We start from the raw sequence: 27,996 nt of genomic DNA on the forward strand, positions 1-27,996 counted from the left end.
TCAGAGTGATGTCTGCCTAGCAGCCAGTGTCGGTGGGAGCGTGTCGCGGACTTCTGCACCTGGGAGACAATAAGGAGGCAAGAAGACGAGATATACCATACTATCATACAAATGCTCAAGAGGTCTCACCCTGGCGATTAATAGCTTTGGTTTGTTCGGGGTTTTTTTTGTCTGCCTCTGGAATATGCCACCTATTTCAATAAAGTTATGGTCTAGCTAAAGAATCGTCACCTAATTCGGCATGCACAGAATGTTGTTGATATTCTATGCTATGCTTGATGCCTGCGTGGTATGTACCATTAGTAACGTAGTGTTTCATGCTAATCAAGCATACCGACTTTATGTAATCCATTATCCATCGAATTGCATTGATTTAACTTTGCAAATGGAAAGAAAAGAAATAAATGTTATCGTCAGACTTTCACTCCTAAAGCAACAAAATATGAACAAGGTCTAAGGACAAAAGGACCAATGTATAAAAAAAATCCAGCAACTTCTGGTTCAGAGTGAAGGCAAGATTAAACGAGGGTTTAAAATCTCTGCATCTTGTGTTTTTCAAGGTATATGGCCAACTTCTGAGCAATACTGAAGACTTATATCACCAGTTTCGTGCCCATGTTGAAGAGTGTGTTCAGAACATGAGACTCTAAGGTAAGGACACCATCAGGAGAGGTCGTTTCTATCCAGGTCGCCAGGGCCTGTTTCTGACTGAACGGGATCGTTGACGGTAACGTCATCAGGGCAGTTTAAAACAGTCGGAGGGATGAAGTCAGCTATAGCATAAAAAAACAACAACCAGGTTTTAGAACACAGGATATTCTTTTCTTTTTTTTATTCAGCATAAATGCAGGAGGAAAATGACCAGAAAAAAAATGACAACAAGAACTCTCACTGAATGGGGGAGTTAGCTCAATGCATAATATTTTTGCACGCTATTTATAAATAAATGTTACTATGGCAATGCATTGTTCTATATTGATTAAAGATGTGTTTTGCTCCTATAAAAAAAAAAAGTTGGTCACATGTGCCAAATCTCGTGTCAAATGTTCAAAAACTGAGTGAGTTACATAAAGAATCCACCTGTTATTATGATTTTCATTAAAGATGTTATTACCATGGAAACATTGATTGACATTGTCAACAGATGAAATTTGCACATCTAAGCAGTCACATGTGTCAAATATAAGTTCAAATGCTGAAAAAATGCGCCAGTTAGCTCAATCTGCAATTTTGATGTATGCTATCTATTGACAAAATAATAACCATAGCAACGCACTGTTCAACAATGACAAAAAAGGAGCTTCCACATCTACGTTAAGTGCCAAATTTCAAGACAAATGCTCGAAAACCCAAGGAGTTAACTACATCCCCAATGTTTTTGTATTTTTATTGAAAAATGTTGTTACCATGGCAACACATTGTTCAACATTAATGAAAGATATGCTTTGCTCAGACTAAAAATGAGCTCGACCGACCAACCGCAGGGCCATCCAACCTGCAGAGTGATTCCTATATAACCCCATACATACAATCTTGTACTATGTGTTGGTGCAATATATGGGGGTAGAGAAGGGAAATGACTCTAGCGATCACAAACCTATAGAAATATAGAGATTTTTATTTTACAAATTTTAATTTTAACGATAACTCATGATAGGTAAGTACGTTATGTGCTTTGGCATAATATAATTGTTACTATTTTTCTTAACCATGTTAACTGCTGTCTTATCTTGTTTGAAAAAGGTCTATTTTTAAGCAATTTTAGCACTTCTGCTGATAAAGCACTATCATAAGCAACCATTAGTATTAAGATTCTATTGAAGAGAGAAATTCTAGAAGAGAATGCATACCACTTGTACAAGTTTTACGAATATTCTTCTAGTAATGAAGACTTTTCAAGTAGAATTCTTCATATATCTGGCAAGCTCAATGAATCAGATTTAATTGTAATGTCTTGGAGCTTATGCTACGTAGAACAGTCTTGAAGGGCATTTATACTTGAATATTACCACAATACAGTTAACTGATGAATTTTGTATGCAATTTCAAAACATGTATTCATGCAAGTTGATATTCGTGGGAGAAGAAATGAATTAGGTTATGTGGAAGGCTAAATATGGAAAATTTATCACAGCATGGAAAGTCAAATATATGGATAGGTAGGGAACTGAGTTTATATTTACATAAATTTGTGAAATATCTCTTCGACAGTCAAATTCACATTCTTTCATGAAGTAAATATCTTTTCTCAGAGATATGTCCTCATATTTTCATAATTATACAGATGCCTGAAAATGAATTATACTAGTACTCATGTTGATGCTTTAAACTTGCAAACGGTCAAAAAATATCAATGAACTTCAGTTCATGCACATTGTTTTTCAGTGTGCATTTGTCTTTGACTGTATTTCGCAATCTATATACAGTAGATGGTTAAGGCAACAATTTTCTTGCATATTATTGCTGCTATGTACAACAAAAATTGAATTAATTTTCTCACTGACTAAAGTAATGCAAAAATTATTTCTCTGAAACCAACCCACACAGAGAAGAATTGATTATTTTCATGCATTGATTGTTAATATATTCTTCCTAACTTTTGTTATTCATCAGAACAAAACTTTTCAATCAATTCTTAATCCTGCTTTCTTCCTTCTTCTGTAATGATTCTTTCTTTTCTGTCTGCTTTCTTATTGCAACCTGCAGAAAAAAAATAATCTAAAATTGCTTGATAGTAACCTTGTCTCTGGTCACCAGATATCCTCCATGTCTGATTGGGATTCTTCAAGTACGTAGGCTGTGTCAGGCTTTTGAAGGAGAAGCCATGTTGATGGACTCTGACATGATGTGGTCTTCTTCAGCACAGATCTCAGGCTGCCGAGTGTAGCAGTTTCAGTTCTTTCACAACCTACATGATATATTATCCATGTACATACGAAGATAACAAAGATCCCGATTATGTTTTTAGTATATTTTACTGTATTCTTATACCGCACCACAAGTCAAACATTATTTTATTGTAGTCTACACACGCTTTTACTTCAATTGTGGAGGGAAAAAATGAATCTTTGATAAGTAAATTCTGGGAGATTATAGCAATGGCAAACTTTGCGCAACTTTCAACTTTTCAAGGGAGTATTTCGCTCTGTTTATCAACATGCTGCCTGCATGCTTCCTTTAGGGAAATGTAAATCATTATTATATTTGAATGCCTGTTCTTCGAACTCGACATGTTCTGCTAAAAGGGAAAAAAAGTGCCAGGTTCTAAAACACCAACAGATAGAAGCCATTTTAAATCCTTCGGATTCTGCCAGCAAAATATTGCTGACTAAGAGATGTAGATCTATTAAGGCCTGTCAGTTCAGGGACTTGTGCTGCAAAGGCTTTGTCAATGGCAACATCCACAGTCAGGTCTATTACAGTTTTATAGGACTAAAGAAGTAGACCTAAGAATAAGAGTAATACTACAGGAAGTGTAGTACTCCTGTTACTTTGTAGTAGATCTAAAACCATCACTGTAGTCTTTGAAATTTATCTCATGGCAAAGATTTTCAGAGGGTTATCCTTTAGTAACGATAAGAAATATACAGCCAGGGCCAAACATGCAACCAGACATTCATAGTACTGTCTGGATACACACACTATTAATGTTAGCAGGATGTCCCACCTCCCTGGTGATGTCAATGACAATCAAAACCGTTAATCGCTGAATGGGAGTGACCCACAGATAAATTGGGTAAGATATCCCTCCTCCATCAGCCTAGAAATGGAGTCTAACAGATGTTTTGAATTGTGCTCTACACATAATAAAATAATATTATTACTCACCAGTAAAGAGAGACGAACTCAGGTCATGATGTTCCCAATCGGCCGATGGTCCCTATTCGTGTAGGCATTGCTACCTGTCACGAGATTAAGTCACAACGAAGCTGCAGCAGATTTGGAATACTCGAGTCGGTAGCTTTAAATGGCTAAGAAGCTAGAGTTAGCTATACATAGCTCCAGCTACCAATATGAAGTTAGATATTCGACGTTCGATATATTCACGTACGGAAATATCGAACATCAGACTTGTTCAATATTTGCGGAAACATTGTGTTTGCACAGAATCTTTTGAATTAAGAACGTGCGGGGCTCGAAAATTTGGAATCTAAAAACTTAATTTACATATTACAAATATAACATAAAATGACCAGGTCCCTTGGATACCTACATTATCTTCTGTTGCCCGGGATCAAAGGTTAGTAATTACAAGAAACTATTAAATTATTGTTATTAGGTATGGGTAAGTTTAAATTTAATTGGTCATGAGCCGGTTTAAAATAGATATGATAAACATTTTTACAAATATCATGAAATTACCAAATTTTGGTACCGGCCAATAGGAGAAAGGTGCCAGAAATTGACCATTTCTGAAATATTTGGAAATTTTTGTATTTTTCTTTGTAATAATAGTATGCTTGTGATTAGATGTTGTTGATATCCCTATTGACCAGTGTGAAATTGATACATTTGACATTTCATTTCCCATAAATCACCAACCCTTGGTCCGGCCTATAGGAGATAGTTACCTGAAAGGATCAATTTTGTGAATTATTTAGAAATGTCAATGATCAATTTTTTCCTTATTACGTATAGGTGTGTGTGAATATTGATTGATTTCCCCAATGGATCAGTTTGAAACAGATATAATAGTCATTATATTACCAATTTCTCTTCATTACCAACGTTTAATCACGTCTTATAGGAGATAGGGACCAAAATGGCCCATTTGTGACATATTTGAAATATCTCTATTATCATCGTTCAGTATGCATGAATAAATATTGCTCTTCTCCGCTGTTTACATTAATGATTATTAAGCTACACATTTGTTTCAATTCTCTCCACCGTCTGCACTGGAAATGTAAAAGACTCTGTTTACATAACGTTTCCACAAATATCGATCATTCTATTATCAATTAAACAAGTTTGACAATGGTCATTTCGTTACGAACATCTCAAGTTGAAGAACTGTCTGACTTCAAACTGGTGCTCCAGCCAAGCTCGGTACGCGCACGCAGGGTAAAATAACACCAAACATTTAACCTCTTTGAATAACACAAAGGTGTTAACCCTAATGCACGGCCCGGCGCGCGCTAGGGTAATTTCAGTGCACATAGGCCCTACACACAAGGTTTGTTTACCAATGAAAGTTCAAGTTAGATTTTGAATCAGACTCATTTGCCCATCTTAAGAAGGCTGATTAAAATAAAAACCTTGATTTGATTTATTCCATGGACTAAATCCAGCACGATATAGGTGTACCTTTCATACGCGAGTATCAACGTATTACGGTTATCATTTCATATCTGCTAGCTAAGCATAAACGCAATCAGTCACATACATTCACGCAGAAGAAATTTGCATAAAAATAATGGGCTAAATTCAAAATACCTTCGTGAATACGGGCCATAGACTCTACCAAATTCTATAATTCTACTTGGTAAGATTAGGTACTTTGAGCTGGATGTGCCTCCATTCGCTGTAAGGAGGTCGCTTATTACATCCTCTTTGCATGTACAGCATTTACATTACGCACAACAGGGTCCCTTGTTACAGCACATTTCGGTAACTGCACATTTTGGTTTAAAAAAAAAATGTTACCAAAATGTGCCGTTAGTGCACCTATACCTAACGGGATCACCTGTTACCAAAATGTGCAGTTAAAAATGGATTTGCCTGCACATTTTGGACAATCTGTACATTTTGGTAACGGGACTAAAAACCCACAGAATGTACCTGCGTGGGAGCTGCCTGCGAGGTGCTGCCGCTAAGGGCCTCCTTCTTGCGTTCTGCGTGTACCTCTGCGAGCAATCCCCGCGACTCACCCGGAAAAGAAGTTTTGGTCATGCCCTAACCTTTGCTGGGGGTAAATCGGACTTGCGTGCGTACCTCCGGGCAAATACGGGCGAGATACGCGCTAGATACTGTCAGGTGCGGACCAACTGTGGAAAGCTCCGGGTAGCAAGTCAACCCGCAAAACTTCCCCAGATACGGTATGACAAGGCCTTGAGCATGCTCAAATTATGTTCCGCGTCAGTCGCGGGGGTACACGCAGAACACAAGTAGGAGACCCTTACCGGCAGCACCTTGCAGGAAACTCAAACGCAGGTACTTCGCAGTACCCGTACGTCGCTCGTAACAGAAAACGGATCGGTTTCAAAGCTCTCACGCAAGTCACACGGAATACACGCAAGTAGAGGGTAAGTGGCACGCGTCTAGCAGGTAAGACACAAGCACGAAACTCGCAAACATTCTTTTCCGCCCGCAGAAAATTTTCCTGTGCGCTGGAAAATCCCTACTCACAACAAGCCCGCGTAGCTGGCCCGGAAAGGTGTGACATGGCCTTACAGGCTGTGTCACATCTTTCAGGGCAAGCCTTGCGTGCGACTTGCAAAGAACAATTTTTACTACACGGAGGTCCCCGCAGATGACCTGCACATTACAGTACCTAGCACGTATCTCATCCGTAGTCGCGTGGAGGTGCGCACGCAAATCCTTTTTACCCTCAACCATGTTTAGGCCTTGTCACACCTTTCCGGGCAAGCTACGCGGGCTTGTTGCGTGTGGGGATTTTCCAGTATACCGGACAATTTCTGAGGGCAGACAAGGATTTGGGCGAGCTGTGCATGTGTCTTACTTGCTGGATGCGTTCTACTTATGTTCTTCTTGCAGGTATTCTGTGTGACCTGCGTGCCAGGCGCATTGGGCTGACAACTCAGAAATTCATCTGAAGGAATGGCAGAAGTCCAACAGAAATGACAGAATGTCATTGTCTTGGCCGCGCTGGCCGCATACGGGGACTGCGAAGTACCTGCGTGGGAGTTGCCTGCGAGGTGCTGCGGGTAAATCGGACTTGCGTGCGCAGCTCCGGGCAACGACGGGCGAGATAATTTTCCTACATGGTGAAAAAAAAAAAAAAAAAACTTATTCGCAACAAGCCCGCGTAGCTTGCCTAGAAAGGTGTGACACGGCCTTTAGGCTACCGAACTCGTTCTGTGGGGGACAAAACCAACTGAACTTACAATTTGTTTTTGTGATGATTGTCGAGGAGCAGAAAGTTACCAAAACGTGCCGCCATGTCCTGCACAATTTGGTAAATTTACCAAAATGTGCAGTAACATCCCTGCTGGAGCTTGAACGCGCAATATCACTTTTCATTTCTCACTTCTTGCACTTGCGTGCATTAAATGCATATTATGTGATGCGTTTAGACCAATCACGGTGGTTTAATTTAAAAAAAAAAATGCACCAATCTAAAATTTCCATGACGTTCACTATAAAATGGAGGTCCCGTGTGTGAGAGAGTAACAACTCATGCACGTAAAAGATCCCGCTTCATTTATTCATCGCAAAGAGCAGGGTGTTTAACCCGGTGAAGCGGTCCCGCAACTCACATCCAACTGGACCGCATGGAAGACCAGCTAAACGTAGCTGAATATGGGCTATCCAGCCATCTTCTCAGATGGAAATGAACAAACAAATTGAACAGAAAAGCTTAAAAGGATTTGAAAATGAGTATAAGTAATGACATACGTGTCTGTACTGTAACTGTGAAGGTGCAGCTGCCAGTGTTTCCGCTACCATCAGCATAGACATATGTCACATCAGTTACTCCAACGTTGAAAGTACTTCCAGGGGTATGGGTGGATGATTGAATAACTGCCACACCAGAGACATCAGTAGCAGTTGGCAGGCTCCATGTCACTGCAGTGGATGTTACACCCAGCTCAACAGTGCTGACTATATTTGGTGGACAAGTCACCACTGGTCCTATTGTATCCTCTGAAATAACAAAGGATATGAAATGGTTGAATAATCTCTCCTGTTTTATGCGTGTCAATTATTATTTATACAGGGGTTATTTCATTTGAAATTTACAATTTCCGCACTTGCAGCTTATACGACACATTAGGCATGCACAGACGACATTGAATCATACCTGACTCATTTTAAATGTACATAGTAAAGAAGACATGTAACACCTGAATGTATATGCATTCCACTTATTTCAGTGATATTGATTCATAATGTAAACTTCCCCCGTGTGTTTGCATATTTTCTCAAATAAAGGCACATTTTGAACAGGTCAAAAAAAAAAAAACAAAAAACACTGCACCAATCTAAAATTTCCATGACGTTCACTATCAAATTGAACAGAAAGAGCTTAAAAAGATTTGAAAATGAGTATAAGTAATGACATACGTGTCTGTACTGTAACTGTGAAGGTGCAGCTGCCAGTGTTTCCGCTACCATCAGCATAGACATATGTCACATCAGTTACTCCAACGTTGAAAGTACTTCCAGGGTTATGGGTGGATGATTGAATAACTGCCACACCAGAGACATCAGTAGCAGTTGGCAGAGTCCATGTCACTGCAGTGGATGCTACACCCAGCTCGACAGTGCTGACTATATTTGGTGGACAAGTCACCACTGGTCCTATTGTATCCTCTGAAATAACAAAGGATATGAAATGGTTGAATAATCTCTCCTGTTTTATGCGTGTCAATTATTATTTATACAGGGGTTATTTCATTTGAAATTTACAATTTCCGCACTTGCAGCTTATACGACACATTAGGCATGCACAGACGACATTGAATCATACCTGACTCATTTTAAATGTACATAGTAAAGAAGACATGTAACACCTAAATGTATTATGCATTCCACTTGTTTCAGTGATATTGATTCATAATATAAACTTCCCCCGTGTATTTGCATATTTTCTCAAATAAAGGCACATTTTGAACAGGTAAAAAAAAAACCACTGCACCAATCTCAAATTTCCATGACGTTCACTATCAAATCGAACAGAAAGAGCTTAAAAGGATTTGAAAATGAGTATAAGTAATGACATCATACGTGTCTGTACTGTAACTGTGAAGGTGCAGCTGCCAGTGTTTCCACTACCATCAGCATAGACATATGTCACATCAGTTACTCCAACGTTGAAAGCACTTCCAGGGGAATGGGTGGATGATTGAAAAACGGCCACACCAGAGACGTCAGTAGCAGTTGGCAGGTTCCATGTCACTGCAGTGGATGTTACACCCAGCTCAACAGTGCTGACTATATTTGGTGGACAAGTCACCACAGGTCCTGTTGTATCCTCTGAAATAATAAAGGATATGAAATGGTTGAATTATCTCTTCTTTTGTATACTATATAGTCAAGTATCATCTATGCAGGGGTTACTTCATTTGAGATTTACAATTTTGGCACTTGCAGCTTTTACGACACATCAGGCATACACAGACGGCATTGAAGCATACCTGACTCATTTTAAATGTACATAGTAAAGAAGACATGTAACACTTACTTGTAATTATAATATGCATTCCACTTGTTTCAGTGATATTGATTCATAATATAAACTTCCCCCATGTGTTTGCATATTTTCTCAAATAAAGGCACATTTTGAACACGTAAAAAAAAAAACAACACTGCACCAATCTAAAATTTCCATGACGTTCACTATCAAATCGAACAGAAAGAGCTTAAAAGGATTTGAAAATGAGTATAAGTAATGACATCATACCTGTCTGTACTGTAACTGTGAAGGTGCAGCTGCCAGTGTTTCCGCTACCATCAGCATAGACATATGTCACATCAGTTACTCCAACGTTGAAAGTACTTCCAGGGGAATGGGTGGATGACTGAAAAACGGTAACACCAGAGACATCAGTAGCAGTTGGCAGGCTCCATGTCACTGCAGTGGATGTTACACCCAGCTTGACAGTGCTGACTATATTTGGTGGACAAGTCACCACAGGTCCTGTTGTATGCTCTGAAATAATAAAGGATATAAACTGTGCTATCATTCATGTTGCATATGATTGAAACATGCAAAATACATGTATTCAAATTCATTTCATTTCATTTCATTTATTTCATTCCTTCTTTCTTTTTCCTCAAACATAACACGAAATGAATCAAAAGATATAACATAGGCATGTATTCGACTTTACATGGTAGATAATGGTTGACAAATACGAAATTATACATGCATACCGGCAAAATACAAAGTTATGTTTGGAGGAAAAAAGAAAGAAAGAACTGAGAGGTTCACTGAAAAGCATGCTTGTAAATTGTGAACCACTCAAAGGACTCTTGTGAATACATTAAACTTTTTTTTTTTTTACAAATCACAAATTACCATTTATACAGGGGTCATTTCATTATAAACAGTATCAATAATTATAAAAGTTTTGACTTGTACACATCACGATTATATACAAATTTCACTGAATCATACCTGATACATTCATCTGTACATAATCAAAGTTAAGACATGTGACAGTAATGCACATTCCATTTGTTCCTTTGATCTTGGTAGAACATGTAATCCCAGGTTCTTACAGTACGGTGTGTTTTCTCAGATACCAAATAGTGTCAGTTTGTGTGGTAAGATACTACACAACACGTTGGGTCTCTATTCAGTCCATATAAATTACAGGTAGAGAGAGAATTACTTACTGGACACTTCTAGTTTTCAGCATTGAAACATAAAAAGACTATAGTTATAATCCTAACTACCAGCCTGAGAGTATATATATTTTTTTTCAGGAAACACACTTTGAAGTGAAAATATGACACAATTCAAAGAATTCCATACGGATTACTGGTAAAGTGGACGGAAATACTGATTATGACTTGATGTTGAGCATGAGTCATGAAAACATACGTGTCTGTACTGTAACTTTGAAGTTGCAGCTGCCAGTATTTCCGAGACCATCAGCATAGACATAATTATGTCACATCCCTGCTGAAGCTTGAACGCGCAATTATCACTTTTCGTTTCACGTATGTGCATGCGGACTGCGCGAAAAAAAAAAATGCATATTATGTGACGCGTTTAGACCAATCATGGTCAAGGGCGTAGCGAGGGGGGGGGGGGTGTTTTGGGTGTTCAAACACCCCCCTTTGCCGAAATGGGGGTGTTTGAGGTGTTCAAACACCTCCCTTGGGCAAAAGGGAGGTGTTTGAGCTGTTCAACACCCCTCTTCAACAATGTTTAGATGTTAAAAAAATGAAACAAAAGCTGTCTTTACCGCTTTTATTTCCGTTTTGAATTCCGCCTTTCCTTTCTTTTGTGTTCATTTTCTTTCTCTCTCTCTCTCTTCCCTGCGTTGCTTTCTGGCCGAATCGCGAAGATACATTGCGCATAATGTTCACCGTTTACCGGTATTAGGGAGCTTTAGATTTTAGACGCGCGGACGTTCAAAGAGAAAAAAAAAAAAACACGATCTGAGCGTGCGCAGTAGCGCGGATCAAGTTACTGCGCACACTCAGATCATGTTTGTTTTTTCTCTTTGAACGTCCGCGCGTCTAAAATCTAAAGATCCTTATTATACCGTACGCGGTACCGTAAATTGTGTATGATGCACAATTATTATGTGTGTGCAATGCATGCTATACCGATTCTGTGACGCGCTTTGTGTATTATCGAAGCATCGACGTTTCTGCTTCTTCTCTTCTTTCTTTTCCTCACCTTCTTGTCTTTTTTACTCCTTTTTTTCTTCATGTTTTTTCTTTTCCTTTTTTTTTTGCGTTTTGGGGGCGACCACACCCATCGTCCCCCTGGCTAAACGGGTGTGGTCTGGGTCAGGTTCTCCCATTTGTTTATACACAAAATGCGTCGGTTACTTATCCAATGCTGTTTTGCGCCCTTTTCCATAATTATGCATGGCAGGCGTTACACCAAAAACGGCGATCTATCCGGTCTTCCCCTCTCCATTATCTTTTGTAAAAGTAATTCATGAAATTGGGGTCTTAAGTCTTAACTATACCGATGGTTCATACATTTATTACTAGTAGTAACATTGGTTATACGAGCACAATTTCGCCGGCGGAGGGGAGGGGAGCTGAACCTTTCGGCTTTTTGCCAAATTATCAACTTCCTTATTTTCCCAAAATAAAGTGAGAAAAAACGCTACACAATGCACTGCCTCAAATTTTGATTTTTTGTTCTTAATAATTGAAGTTAATTTAAGCTAATTTGTGTGTGTGTGTGTGTGGGGGGGGGGGGGGATCCAGACTATTAACACTAATATAAAAACAAAAGCCTTTAGCTGCCACTTCCATTTCCGGAAAGTGAATAATTTTTATTCCTCCAAAGTTAAACTACTCTGTCTCAGATTTGACCACAAATTTTGAAGATAAAAATAATTTGAATGAGTTTTGATAATATAATTATTAGACCCATTCATATCCGGGTTTTATTCTTTTCTTCCTTTTTTTTTTTTGTTGGCGGAGGCGCACAAAACTAAAAGTTCCTAATTTTTTCACGATCGACACTCTTAATAGCCCTGTCATGACGTGCCAGTATCAGCAGACCTAAGTTAGTTCTGTTCTGTAGTGTCTGGTGTGGGAATATTTTATTCGCCAACGCAGTGCATCTGTGCAAGACGAAAATGGGAAGTTGTTGCAATGAAAGATTCTTTGTAATGATTCAACTAGGTATCGACTAAGATTTTACACTCAATGTCTAAAATCATTTAATATCAAATTATTTGCATTTAATGCCACTTTTTGAACACCTCCAATATTACCGGGGGATGCATGTATGTTCTTGAGGGACGCACATTGCACCGTGCATTGCCCCCCCCCCACACACACACACACCATGGGAGTAAATCCCGGGGGATGGGGGGGATATATCCCCCCCCCCCCCGAAATGGAGGAGGGGGGATGGCCTGTACAATCACCCCCCCCCCCCCGAAATTTGAGGGAAAAAATGGAGGAAGCAGAAATGTGATTGCATCAATTTTGGCATATTGCATGACGTTCGTACGCCCGCCTCCAGACAGGTAACAGAGCTGAATAGTCTTGTAGGATAATGTCAAAGAGGTTCTATAATGTAATAGAGTAAGCGCTCACCATTCAGTGCGTACAAATGAAAACGGGGCCAATTGAACAGTGGCCCGCGCGCACGAAAGAGGTCGACTACCAGAAGCCCGAACCCGGAAGTGCCTATAGTAATACACGTAAAGTACAGCTTCGAAGATGGGGTTGGGTTGGAAAAATCATTCTAATTGTAAGGAAAATCAATATTTGTCCATATGCCTCCGGATTTTATAAGTGAGATACATTCTCAACACAGTATACGTGTTTCGATGAAAAAAAGACTTGCTCTAATGTGTCAAATATGTGCCTTAACATGAAGCCAAAATTGCCAAACAGGCATTCATGCATTCATACTAAATCATAAAGATTGCAGAAAGGTACAGTGTATACTCTTTGGTATGGGAGTACTGATTTCACATAATATACGTCACTTAGAAACATCAGACGCACATACAACACACACTCCCACACGCATACAGCACACACTCCCACACACACACACACACACACACACAACAAACACACATACACACACTCACAACAAACACACACACACGCACACACACGTACACACCAAACCACATTTTTTTTTTCAAATTCCAACACACACACACAGTGTGTTTTGTGTGTGTGTGTGTGTGTGTGTAGGAATTTGAAAAAAAAATGTGGTTTGGTGTGTACATGTGTGTGCGTATGTGTGTGAGTGGGTGTGGGAATGTGTGTTGTATGTATGTGTGAGTGTGTGTTGTATGTGTGTCTGATGTTTCTAAGTGACATACATTCTGTGAAATCAGTACTCCCATACCAAAGAGCACACACTGTACCTTTCTGCAATCTTTATATGTAGTATGAATGCATCATGCCTGTTTGGCAATTTTGGCTTCATGTTAAGGCACACATTTGACACATTAGAGCAAGTCCTTTTTTCATCAAAACAAGTATACTGTGTTGAGAATATATCTGTCTTATAAAATCCGGAGGCATATGGAGTATGGACAAATATTGATTTTCCTCAAAATTAGAATGATTTTTCCAACCCAACCTGATCTTCGAAACTGTACTTTACGTGTATTACTATAGGCACTTCCGGGTTCAGTCTTCTGGTAGTCGACCTCTTTGCTAATGGCGGCGGGTCGTTCAATTGGCCCCGCTTCTGTATGCGAGCGCGCGCTCTATTACATATATAGAACCTCTTTGGATAATGTATACATAATTTTCTCAAGCGCTCGCTCGCTTCGCTCGCTCGCTCGCAAAGACAGTAATATCAACATAAGGTATGACCCAGACGTTGACAACGTCAAATAGTATAGCCCTATAGGCCTACATTGTAAACATGTAAATCCAAAATTTCACCAAAAGTGTGCACCAGATCGCTTAATTTCAGGTCTGAAAATGCAAAATCTTCCTCGTCTGAGAGGGGGGTATCCCCCTCCCACACCCTCCCCCCATTCGGTCGCTCCGCTCCCTCGCACAGATATTCCAACTCCAAGTCCCTCCCCCACCCACCATCATTACAGAACGATGCCTCTGGGATGATTGCTTTATTGACTTAAATCAAGAAAATAGAAAAATACAATACCTACAGGACGATAATACCGGTACGTTATTACATACAAAGAAATGGAGATCCACATTACCATTTCATTGAATATATTTGGGCATTATTCAGGGCTATGCTACGTTTTTAAAGGGGGGGGGGGTCAAAATCACCTGTCAGTCAAGAAGAAAGAAAATCAAAAGATAAGAGAAACAACAGCAAAAACTCCTCGTTCTTTCAAAGTCTGATTTTCCACCAAAAGTCGGCTGACAAGCAAAAGAAAAAAAAAACAAACAAAAACAAAAAGTCTTCATATTTTTGCTGCCACTTCCCTCATACTTTATATTTCATGCAAAACAGTGGTACATTCGATCCCTGTTATGTGTGTGTGTGTGTGGGGGGGGGGGGGCGCCAAGCTTCCCCCCCCCCCCGCATCCGCTCGTAAAAAAAGAATAAAAAACTTACCAAAAATGGTAATTCAAGGGTTACTAAACTGCTTTTGAAATCGACATGAAAGGGGGATCAAGAAATAAGATATTTTTCTAAGATTTCTTGTAACCATAATTAAAGAGGTATATAACGTGAAACATTGTGCAAAAAGTCCGGAGCCGACAAAATATTGCGATTCAGCATGATTCCTGGTTGGCATTCTGAATATAAGCAGGATGTGTGCAGTGTACTCAGAACATCCGAACGGCAAAAAGAGTCGCTGTAACGTTGCGCAATTTGATGTAGAATGTACACCTTTGTACCTTACGCTTCGTTTATTATATCAAAGCTAGATCATTAATGATTTTGCAGTGTTGCTTTACATACTAGTCTATATCAAAATGCCTTGCATTGCCAATAATAAGACTTGACCTGGGCTATTTCCTAACTTTTTCATGTATATAAAACACACACACACACAAACACAAACAATAATATTAGAGGATGTTCTAAAGTGCAGGTTTTGGATATCCTTCCCCCATTTGGTCACTTCGACGTCCCCTCGCTGGTCATACCTCCCCAAATCATGAACATAAACCGACACCATTGACTACCCTCTCAATTTCCAAAGCGTAAAAATATAGCTACAAAAGGCAGTTTTTGGAGTGCAAAATGTCAAAATTTTCAAGCTCACTCGGTCCGCTCGATCGCATTTAATCGCTATGCCATTCTCCTGATGTTGCTGCCAGTAATTGCCAGTAGTTGCGCCCGGTGCGCCCCCCTTATTATAAAGTATAGCTACAAACGGCAGTTTTGAGACTGAAAAATGTCAAAATTTTCAAGCTCACTCGCTCCACTCGCTCACATTTAGTTGTTATGCTATTTTCCTGATGTCACGGCCAGTTATTGACAACAGTTGCGCCCGTTGCATCCCCCCTTAATTTCCAAAGCCAAAAAAGTATAGCTACAAACGGCAGTTTTGGGACTGCAAAATATCAAAATTTTCAAGCTCACTCGCATTTAATCGCTATGCCATTCTGCTGATGTTGGTACCAGTAATTGCCAGCAGTTGCGCCCGGTGCGCCCCCCTCCCCTTAATTTCCAAAGTGAAAAAATACAGCTACACAAACGGCAGTTTTGGGACTGTAAAATGTCAAAATTTGCAGGCTCACTAGCTGCGCTCGCTCGCATATTATAATCTTTATGTTATTCTCCTAATGTTGCTGCCAGTAATTGCCAGCAGTTGCACCCGGTGCCCCCCCCCCCCTTAATTTCCAAAGCGAAAAAATATAGCTACAACCGGCAGTTTTGGGACTGCATGTAAAATGTCAAAATTTTCAAGATCGCTCGCTTCGCTCGCTCGCATAATAATCGTTATGTCATTCTCCTGATGTCGCTGGCAGTAATTGCCAGCAGTTGCGTCCGGAGCGCCCCCTAATTTCCAGAGCGAAAAAATATAGCTACACAAACGGCAGTTTTGGGACAGTAAAATGTCAAAATTTTCATGCTCGCTCGCTTCGCTCGCTCGCATTAATCGTGATGCCATTCTCCCGATGTTGCTGCCAGTAATTACCAGCAGTTGCGCCCGTTGCGCCCCCTTAATTTCCAAAGCGAAAAAATATAGCTACAACCGGCAGTTTTGGGACTGTAAAATGTTAAAATTTTCAAGCTCGCTCGCTTCGCTCGCTCGCATATAATCGTTACGTCATTCTCCTGATGTCGCTGCCATTAATTGCCAGCAGTTGCGCCCGGTGCGCCCCCTTAATTTCCAAAGCGACAAAAATATCGCTACAACCGGCAGTTTGGAGACTGTAAAATGTCAAAATTTTCAAGATCGCTCGCTTCGCTCGCTCGCATATACTCGTTACGTCATTCTCCTGATGTCGTTGCCAGTAATTGCCAGCAGTTGCGTCCGGTGCGCCCACTTAATTTCCAAAGCGAAAAAATATAGCTACAAACGGCAGTTTGGGGACTGTAAAATGTCAAAATTTTCAACCTCGCTCGCTCCGCTCGCTCGCATTCATTTCAATTGTTATGTAATTCTCCTGATGTTGCTGCCAGTAATTTGACGTTTCACACCGTCATTCCATAATCCATAAGGAAAAAAAAAAATGACTGCGCAGTGGAATGTATCATATTCCGTTATGTATTGCAGTCCCCATTACAGTTTCCAGACTGACAGCACACGCACATACGCGCACACACACATACACACGCACGCACGCACAAGCATGCATACACACCCTCAAAATTACTTTTCCACGAGGTGCCCCTCCCCCTGTCTTGACCAACCCGCCACGGTACGTCACTGGCTGCACCCGTCCGGTTATGGGCTTGTAATCGTGGTGATGGTGACCATCGCCGATCACCCCCCCCCCCCACACACACACACACACTCCTCAGCACGGATTTACGCCGTTGACACACACACACTTGCAGAGACTCCAACCCAAAGCACCTTCTGATCTGGAGATTCTCCCGCCTGAAACCCCTAGCAAACGGGAGACTCCAACTTGATGTGTGCGAAGCGCGAAGTTCCTAGGGTTCTAGATGCTCTCTTGTGCTATCTAAGGCTTATTTTTTCAACATACGATAGAAATAAGTAAGAAATCCCTTCCAACGGGAGACAAAGAGCCAGGGCGGGAGAAAACGGGAGAACGGGAGATTTTGCAAAAATGGGTTTTCGGCGGGAGATCTCCCGTCGAAAACGGGAGAGTTGGAGTCTCTGCACTTGTTCAACGTCCGTTGGCAAAAGCATACGGATTTGGGAGCCCACAGACACGACGTAGTGTAGGCTACTGCATGAGAAACTTCTGCTGCGTCCGGGCTGTGTTTGGGCCACGGATTCACTCCCCGTATGGATGATGCGCGTGCTCTCTACAGCCATCGAGCGCACAACGAATTGACACCGTGCGTCTTTTACGAAAAAATATAAAAGACGCCCGGTGTCGGGGGGGGGGGGCACATTATGCCCCCTACCAGATTTTCATTTGCCACTCCTTCGCCCTTTATCCGATTTCAACCAAATTTGGTGACTTTTCCTAAAATCTTATTGCGAACATTTTGATATATAATTCAGCTATATTTGATGTTGCTGGTTGCCATGGCAACCATAAACTGACAACCATGTCAGTCAGATTTTGCATCTTTTTTCTGTTCCCATTTTATTTAAGAGCATTACAGTGGATGAAATGGGTGTTTCTTGGCTGAAATTTGTTGAGCGAGTAAAATTTGAAGTAATTATGGTCCTGGAAAGTTTTTCTTATTATTTCCTGTGTTTTTATGTGACAAAGGCATAAAACAATAGATATAATAGAGATAATTGAAAACAATAATACTTTCTAAAGATTGCCCTTCTATTTTGTGATATTTTGATTCCCTCACGCAAGCTATGCCTCTAACATCATTAGTTCTTCATATTTTCAATTTGTAATCTTGAAATTCCACTATTATGCAAATATGAAATGTCATAACTGTACATGTACCCATCCCAAACATTTCATCTCAGGTCTCATAATGTATTATTATGTTGACACGAATAGCGCCCCCATGTGGTGACCTTGAGAAATTTCAACCATAACAAATAATAAGATTCCACTTGTTTATCACTTGTGACAAATATGAAAATGATTGGTCTATGATAAGACATATGTAATGGGGATAAAGAAATTATGCAGAAAAATCATATTTTTTAGCACATTTCCTATGTATTTCTTTATATTTTGGAAACTAGCGCCCTCCATGGGTGACCTTGAGAAAATTCAAATGTACAGTCGTGTAGAGTATGAGTTACCCTACCCATGTGCCAAATATGACATCGATACATCAAATAATAAAAAAAAAGTTATAAAGGAGGGGGCACAATGTGCCCCCCCCCCCCCCGGGCCTGCGAGGGGTCAAAATAGCTTGGGCTTAATAGGGTTAAACACCCCCCTCTAAAAAATCCTGGCTACGCCTATGATCATGGTGGTTTAATTAAAAAAAAAAGAAGAACCTATGTTAGGTATGTATTACACCATTAGTGCACGTAGTGGACAGTGTTATTGGACGATTTTGTTTGGTCAATACCAGATTGACAGTCCCGGTATACAGTTTTCAAGTGTTCTGTGTTTGTTTAGTTTGTTTGTTTGTTTGTTTGTTTGTTTCTGGGCAGGCCATTAACATTAGGGACTTGACTTCAGGGTTTTTTTTTTCAAATTCAGCTTCAAAGAATGATAAAAGGATGAATAAACATAAGTTGTTCAATATCATTGACAAATGCACATAAGGGTTGCACGACGATGCAGTACTGCTTTAAGCCTTAACTGTCGATCATTACCAAAGAAGATCTTTGAGGATTGCATCCAAGTTCGAATGAACCTGAATTGTGCCGTCACAGGGGCCCGTTTCAAGCGAAAGATGTGATTGATCCTCAGATCAATGCGATGACAACTGTGACACACATCAAATCGATTATGAATTTTGATTAAAGATAATGTTCCCGTTTCATGAAGAGACTTCAAATTGATTTCCACTCATGATATTGATCGCGCTTTGACTTCAATCGGTCATTGTTGGACCTGCACTGTCAGCTCAAAAAAACACGACACTACCGTAACTACAAAACAAAACAAACAGGAAATGGGAAATGAGAGTTGTGTAGTTTTACCGAAGCTGACCGAGCTGGCTGGCTGGTGGCGGCGCTTTTTTTTTTTCGGGGGGGGGGGGGGGAGGGGGTAACCCAGTGTGCCCATCAGAATTTTTTTTTTCTTTTTTTATCCCATGACTTTTCGTTCTCGCAGGACAGGAAAAGTCTAAATTCTCTTTTAATTATGCATAGCTATGAGAGGCGGCACACCTAATTGACTGGGTCACTCAATCTTATATAAACGTCATTTGCATGTACAATGTAAATAAGCTGCGAGAAGAAATATTATTTTATTCAAAATAAGCTCTTCTCTGGATTTCCAATTTGAGCGATCAATGTGTCCTGATTAGTGTCTTGATTACTGTAGGTCAGACATTGAAAATTCACATTGTTTGATGTTCAAGTGGATGTATTTTTCTGCTATTTATAAGGAAAGTAAGTTTTTGAATATCCGTTATGACAAAGTACAGCATATGGGCCGCCAAAAGGGCCAATGTTAATAGTAGAAATGTAAACAAACAATGATAGAAATAAAGAAAGAATCAGAAATAAGTAACCATATATTGCTCATATAAATAAAATATAAAAAACGAATGATATTACAAAAATAGAAGAAAAAACCCTCAGAAATAACACAAAAATATAGAAAATCTCAGAATCAAAGATAACTGCAAAACTAAGAAACACACAAAGAAAGAGCATTTCAGAAACAGATGTAGCTGTAGAAATAAGGACAAACCAAAAATAAAGACAATTGCAGAAATAAATGTTCACCCAGAATTATTATAGAAAGTGTTGTAAATAATAGACCACCACAGAAATAAAGACAACTTCAGAAATATAGACCCCCACAAAATCGAACCAGACGACTAAATCATATCTAGCTGTAGAAATAAGGACAACCCCAAAAATAAAGACAATCGTAGGAATATAGGTTCACTCAGAATAATACAGAAAGTGTTGAAAATATATAGACTACCTCAGAAATAAAGACAACTTCAGAAATATAGACAACCACAAAATTAAACGAAACGACTGAATTATAGTCTATCACAAATACAGCTCGCCAAAAATATAGAACCCGGAAATACAGAAGAGTCCGGAAATAGAGAAGAGCATTCAGAAAAATATGAAACACGTCAAACGGACTGACAATGAGAAGGCAAGAGTGGGCGTAATAGGCCTACTTCTTATTTTTGCTTTAGTGCACCTGCGCTCGTTCTGGGCGCGGGAAACGCAACATCGTTCTCGTGCGTGGAGCCGGAGTCGCGTCGTTCGTCTGCATTGACTGAACCATTTTGCACATATGCCGACAATTTACAATGCTACGTGTAAATGGTGGTATTGCACTCACCAATAGCTGACCAGGTAATGTTGAAGCCTGCGCCTTCGATGTTTTTGTCAGTGGCAAAATACATCCAGGCAGAGTCGGTGCCACTCAACGTGAAGGACGCCGGTATTTCAGTGCCAACAAGGTAGAAGATATCGTCGTCTGGTTGGCTTCCACTGTCTATGTTTGAAATATCACCATACGAAAGGCCCGGCCCAACGTAGAGGTAGTCCTCGTCTGTTTCAACCCAAAACTCTCCACTGAATTCAAAAGAAAACCCAGTCGCTTCGGGGACAAACAGGAGGTAAAGCCTAGAGTCATAAGGAAAGTAATTTGCTGGGTGGTTCGGCGATGTAAAAAAGCCAGAAGAACAATCAGTTCCGTAGCACGTCTCTATTGCTTCACTATCTGCAATCCAACAAAAACAAAGGTTATAGTGAGTAATACCGTCAAGAATTCAACTCGCGTCAACATGATCTCCACTTCCCCAACCCCACCCCCCCCCCAAAAAAAAAGAGAAAGAAAGAAAGACGAAGAAATGAATAAAAATAAACAACTCTTAACAAACTGGAGCGTATTTTATAAAAAGACGTCATGTCAGTCAGTGCAAGTCTTTACAAAATTCTTGCATCAGTGAGGATATAAAACAACAATATTCGCAGTTATGTTATCCGTTTCATGCATTACTGCTGAATAATTAGGTAGGGAAAGATTTTGGCCATGGGGTCAGGTGAAAATGTTGGAATATTACAATTTTTTCCCGTATCTTGAAAATAGCTCAAAGAATTGTCACAAAAAGGGATGCTACCAGTTAGTGATTACTAAGCCATGGGATCATTACAGGGTCATTGGGTCAAAGGGCAAAGGTCATAGGTCAAGTGAAAATGCTCAATTTCCTGAAGAGATATAAATTTAAGCTAGGTCAAGGAAAGTAAACACTCAACACATTTGTGACAAACAAATTATTGCATTTTTTTTTTTTTTGCCAATTATGTGAAACTGTCTTTCCACATTGTCCAAATGGGGGCCTACTTTAAACATATCGGGAGAACCATGTAATAATGACGGGGTGGCATACAAGTCGCCTTTAGCGATTTCACGTTATGGTTTATGTTCATTCTTTTCCCCTCATTTTCCCGTTTTGTTTTGGTTTGGTTTTGCACAAACAAGCGATGGTACTCGAGCTGGTCCATTCTATTTACATAAATGTCAGACCAACAGCACTGTTTTATTTCAGTAGCGCCCTCGTCACCAGGTTTTGTACACAAATTCAGCAAAATTAAAGGCCCTGTCACACCTTTCCAGGCAAGCCTTGCGTGCGACTTGCGAAGAACAATTTTTGCTACCTGGAGGTCCCCGCAGATTACTCGCATATAACACATGTTGTTGTTGTTAAAGGCCGTGTCACACCAGCCTTGCGTGCGACTTCCGAATAACATTTTTGCTATCCGGAGGTCCCCGCAGATGACCCGCACATGACAGTACCTAGCATGTATCTCAAAAGTAGTTACCCGGAGGTGCGCACGCTGGCTCTATTTACCCGCTGCCAAAAAAGGCCCTGTCACACCAGCTAAGCGGGCTTATTGCGTATGGGGATTTTTCAGCACGCAGAATAATTTCTGCGGCCGGACAAGGTTTAGGGCGAGTTTGGCGTGGGTATTACATGATAAACGCGTGATACCTAAGTCCTTCTTGCGTGTATTCCGTTGAACTGCGTGTTAGGCGCGTGGGTGTCACGTGATAGCTTCGTGATAGCTTCGTTTATGTCAGTTACGGGCGACATACGGGCTCTGCGAAGTACCTGCGCCACAACTGCGTGTTATCTGCGTACTAGTCGCCTGCGAGGTGAGTGCTAGCCTGAACAATAGGCTGGTTCGAGTGGATGGGCAAACAATAATTTGTCAACTAGCTTTCAAAAAGTGAAGATGCCCCGTAGACGGAAAGTGCACAAGGGCAGAGAACGTCCAGTGGATGGACAGCCACAAAGCCCGGAAGATTAACAGCAAATGCATCAAATTGCTGCTGAAGTCCATTCGGCGGATGAAGTCCTGTCCGAAAGGGACCAGGTAGTCCTCGACGCCACAGAGGACAGAGGACAAAGAAGAGAATGAGCCCACAAATGGCACGCACTCCCTTCACATAGGCATAGATCAGCGGGCAACTTACCTACTTCAAGTGGGTCAAATGCCTGTGAATTGCGGCGGCTACGGCCCTCCTGCGGGTGTTCTGCGTGGAATTCTTCGGGCAATCCTCGCGACTCATCCGGAAATAGTTTTGGTCATGCTCAAAACTTTGCTGCGGGAAAATTGGACTAGCGTGCGCACCTTCGGGCAACTAAGGACGAGATAAGTGCTAGGTACTGTCAAGTTCGGGCCAACTGCGGAGAGCTCCGGGTAGCAAATTTGTTTCCCCGCAAGTCAAGCCGCAAAACTTCCCCAGATACGGTATGACAAGGCCTTGAGCATGCTCAAAACTTGTTCTGGAAGAGTCACGGGAGTTGCCCGTAGAGGAACGCGCAGAACACAAGTAGGAAACCCTTACCGGTAGCACCTCACAGGCAACTCCAAAGCAGGTACTTCGCAATCCCCGTAAGTCGCTCGTAACAGAAAATGGATCGGTTTCAAAGCTCTCACGCGAGTCACACGGAACGCACGCAAGTAGAAGCTAAGTAGCACGCGTCTAATAAGTAAGAAACAAGTGCGAAAATTGCAAATATTCTTATCCGCCCGCGGAAAATCTTCTACGTGCTTTAAACTACCTCCTCGCCACAAGCCCGCGTAGCTTGCCCGGACAGGTGTGACACCGCCTTAATGAATGAATCGGGTCTGAATCCAGAATGTCAAAGAGTAACAAGTTCAAAGAGCTTATTAAACATCATGATCATACATAATATACACAGAGAGGGCTGGTTTGACAAAGTACTGTAGTATCATCTTTATCACTAGATACTGCAAAGGGCAAACAAATCGTGAGCGTGTTTTGTTTTGTTTTTCTTTCCTGTATAGAAAAGCATGGATTTAGGGATGAATTGATAAAACTAATATTTTTAGGCCAGTCTATCAATTCAACAATATGATATGCCAACAGAATTCTTAAATCCCCAATCATAACATTAACAGACACTTCAAAGGGGTGATATAGTTTTGGTATAGGGCTTCAGTTTTCCAACTTTTTTGTGAGATAATGAGAAACCTCCTATGAAATATGAAAGACCACATAATTCTAAGTACGTAGGTTTTAATGTTTATTTGAGAAAATTGTATATAAAATGAATGAGATATCCAAAACTATGTGATCCTCCTAATAAAAGGTGGGACTCGCCATTTATTAGAATTGCCTTGTTTTACTTTGTTTTTGGATATCTCAGCCATATCAAAACCAACTTTCCTCAAATAAACTTCAAGTTCCTCTCAGAATTTTATGCTCTTCAATATTTCATAAGTGGTTTCTAATCATCTCGCAAAATGTTTATTGCTGGATCCCCATCTCATCCAAAACTACATGTATACTATCCCTTTAATATGTTCACTCACCACTCTCGACTGAGCAATCATATCCTTGCTCTCTGGTATTGAAACACTCACAGGCATAGGTAGATTCGTCAGAATTGGGCCTATTAAAGCAGTTTTCTCCACTTGGACACAAGTTTGTTTGGCAAGCTGAAGAGGAAAGAATGGGGAAGGAAAAAGTTTAGGAAGAAAAACACATACAAACACATTACAACTTATTCTCACAACTAAGTAACACCATTATACACATTAAATGTCTAAATATTGTTTGAGACATGAATAACCACATAAAACTGAAATAATTTTGGTGTCAATAGTATACCTGAATAAAATTTTTGCACTTCTTTGTTTATATTTTTTACAGGTATAAATTTGCTTTGCATTACTCAAAAGTATTAGTGATTGTGAATAGAGCTCTGTTGATGGTAGGTACGTACAAGTGACGGCAATTGTGGACACCTTGAATTTTGAGAAGAACTCGAGCTAATTTGTTCATCTGCATACCTGTGTTATTCAAAATTCCTTGATAAGTATTTTCATTGTATAGAGTATTTTATGTCTCAAAACATATATTTAGACATTTAAATTATGTATTGGGGTTATACCTACTCGCAAAGTTATAAGAAAAACTGGAAATGACGACCATACTGGAGCCAAATTTGGATTTCGGGAATTGCTGAAGTGATTTTATTGGTACTTGTGTGCTTGAAAATCTCTTAATAAGTATTTTATTAGATTCTTTGTGTCTCAAACTATGTATAAAAAATTGTATTGGGTTTACATATGGTTATTAGAAAAACAAGAAATGATGGTCATTTTGGAAGCCACGTAGGCCTATGGATTGCTGTAAATGCCCAAGTAGCATATACATGTACCCGTTCGCACCTCGTGGAGCAGTGGAGCTGTGGAGCTCCACAGATCATGAATATTAATGAGTTGAATTCATGAATATGCATGATATGTATTTATGTAAATATATATGAATTATGTATGAGTGTGAGATATAATAGCCTGTGAATGGGTGTGGCAATATGCTGATATAATTTACCCTTTCATATCATACGACTCCACAACATACACTCCACGCAAGCCATACAATCGGTTGCAAAAAGAGTCACTCTCCACAGCTCCACACGCATAAACAATTCATATTTACATAATTGCATGAGCATACATACTCATAAATTCAGCTCATTAATATACATTTTTATACTATAGTTCACAGAGCTCACACGTACATTACTTCATGCTCCAATGATTCTTGTCTCTCTTCTCCTTTCCCCGTGACCCACACTGTCAATCAATCACTGTACACACGCAATGGGACTTTATAATCCTACTCTTTCCGCCTCTCCCTATCTCTCTTCCTTTCTCCCATTAATACTTAGCCCCAAAATTCAGTACGATTTCGTCTTCGTGTCATACTATTTTTTCCTCTCTTGATATACTACAAACGCGCACAACCCCATCACACCATAAACTCCACATAAACCCTCAAGTTCATGCGATGTCAACTCATGAATATTCATACATTTTGCATCATCTTGGAACTCCACTGCTTCACGACTCCGCTGCTCAGCGGGTACGTGATCATAGGCCTTTCTTATGATCCTGCATCGTGTTTACACATTTACACTGAATACCTGTAATGATATCAAATTTTCTGTATGTATTATCGTGCAAGAATACGACTCTACAACCCAATTTCGCAATAACCATAGAAAATCATTCCAAGAGTCTCGCTCTCCACAGCTCCACAAGTCCCACCTGAGTATGCTTGATTTTACAACCATGAATTATTGATACGTATTTGCATACATTAATATTCATATGCTAGGTCATCTTGTTGGAACTCCGCTGCTCCACAATTCGCTTTTGGTGATGACTTATCCTACATATACGTTACTGTCATACGAATTTGCATAGTTATATTCATATCAACCTTTCGTATCATCGTGCAAAATCATACGACTCCACAACATACACTCAACACCAGCCATAAATTATTCATATATTAGTCATCTTGGAGCTCCACTACTCCACAATTCACTAGAAATGATGCTTAATCCTCCATACGTTACTGTCATATGCATTTGCATAATCATATTCGTATCAACCTTTCGTATCATCGTGCAAAAAACAAAACAAAAACACGACTCCACAACATGCACTCCACACTGTAAGCCATACAATCTGTTGCAAAAAAAAAAAAAAGTGTAAGTCTCCACAGCTCCACAATATTAAGTGTCAAATATACGTAAGCTCACATGCGTTACTGTCACGCCCATTCCAAGCTAAACATCTCTAGGTCATACCAGGGAGGTGACTCACCTCCCTGGTCATACGTTATATTCTTTGCATTATGCTGATATAATTTACCCTTTCATATCATCGTGCAAAATCATACGACTCCACAGCATACACTCAACACCAGCCATAAAATCGATTGCAAAAAGAGACACAGCTCCACAGCTTCACAGCTTCTTAGCTCAAACAGAATTTATATATTTACATAAATGCATATTCATACATGATCATGAATAAAGCTTATTAATATTCAAATTATAAAATAAAATATACAAATTGTCCAATTTTCCTCAAGCTTTCAGTGATGTATTCTGCTAATATTGCTCCATTTACTCTGTCAACACGTATTTTAGGCTTTATTCTCCTTTTAAGCTATAATGCTTTTGGCCTAAATCTGAACAAGCCATGCAAACAGAGTAGCTGTTTTGAAAACACTTATTTTATATTCAAATTCGCTCCCGTATGCAGTAATCTTATGGAGCAATATCGTATGTGCAGTAATCAGTATGGAGTAAATTATCAGATTAAATTTGGCGTTAATGTATGACACGAAAGTTTTGCACGTAAATAATGTCTCTTCCTCTCTATCTCTCCACATCAATGTCTTTCTTTACTGGAATACCGTTACTCTCTACACTATTTCTGTCACATTCCAATTCTTTTATAATCATATCTTATCGAGTGCGGTTACACCATCAATAATTTAATAATTATTTTCATCAAGTATCAAATTGCAAGTCTAGTTTGTAATGCTTATAACTGTCATGACTTATATATTTAGATGATATCTTACTTTTTATTTTATTGAAACCGATGATTAATCAGATTTGTTTACACAGACATCCTGATTATGTTTTATATAATTTATATGATAATAGTAAAGAATTTCACTATTCTGAGCCCTGGCCCATGTATAATTCCATTACAATGCATGTACCTTTGTATGTATGTTACATGGCAATTATATATCATTGCAATCATTATATCGCAAACATAACATTCATTGGCCATTATGTGATTTATAATCCCATTCCACAGATTTTCTCTCATCGGTCACTCATCGGAAGCAGAGTTTAACTATTCCGGGCACCCATCGAAGTGTATCTGATCGCTGTTCGATGAATCCGATTTGTGTTGGTCGACTATCAGGTAAGTGTCAGATTATGTCGGGCGGTGATCCGATGAGGCAAGATAGTCTGATGAGGATCACGAGCGACATGTCTTATGTCTGACACTCACCCGATAGTTGACCAACCAGGCCGGACTCATCGGACTGCGATCCGATACACTTCGGTGGGTGACCGATAAGAACAAGTCTCTGCGGAATGGCAATATTACCACTAAAGTGAAGATTCATCGTAAG

At 39.9% G+C, this 27,996-nt stretch overlaps 1 protein-coding gene across 1 annotated transcript; it reads right to left on the bottom strand.

The window, feature by feature from the left end:
• On the bottom strand, nucleotides 1-27,990 carry LOC140233291 (hyalin-like). The gene is made up of 7 exons (XM_072313400.1): nucleotides 27,873-27,990; nucleotides 20,842-21,225; nucleotides 9,587-9,835; nucleotides 8,911-9,159; nucleotides 8,248-8,496; nucleotides 7,579-7,827; nucleotides 1-59 (listed from the first exon to the last, which is right to left on the bottom strand). Exons 1-7 carry the CDS (start codon nucleotides 27,988-27,990, stop codon nucleotides 1-3), a joined length of 1,557 nt encoding a protein of 518 aa, XP_072169501.1.
• Between the last annotated feature and the right edge of the window lie 6 nt (nucleotides 27,991-27,996).

This window comes from Diadema setosum, chromosome 9 (assembly GCF_964275005.1).
Source record: "Diadema setosum chromosome 9, eeDiaSeto1, whole genome shotgun sequence".
NCBI lineage: Eukaryota > Metazoa > Echinodermata > Echinoidea > Diadematoida > Diadematidae > Diadema > Diadema setosum.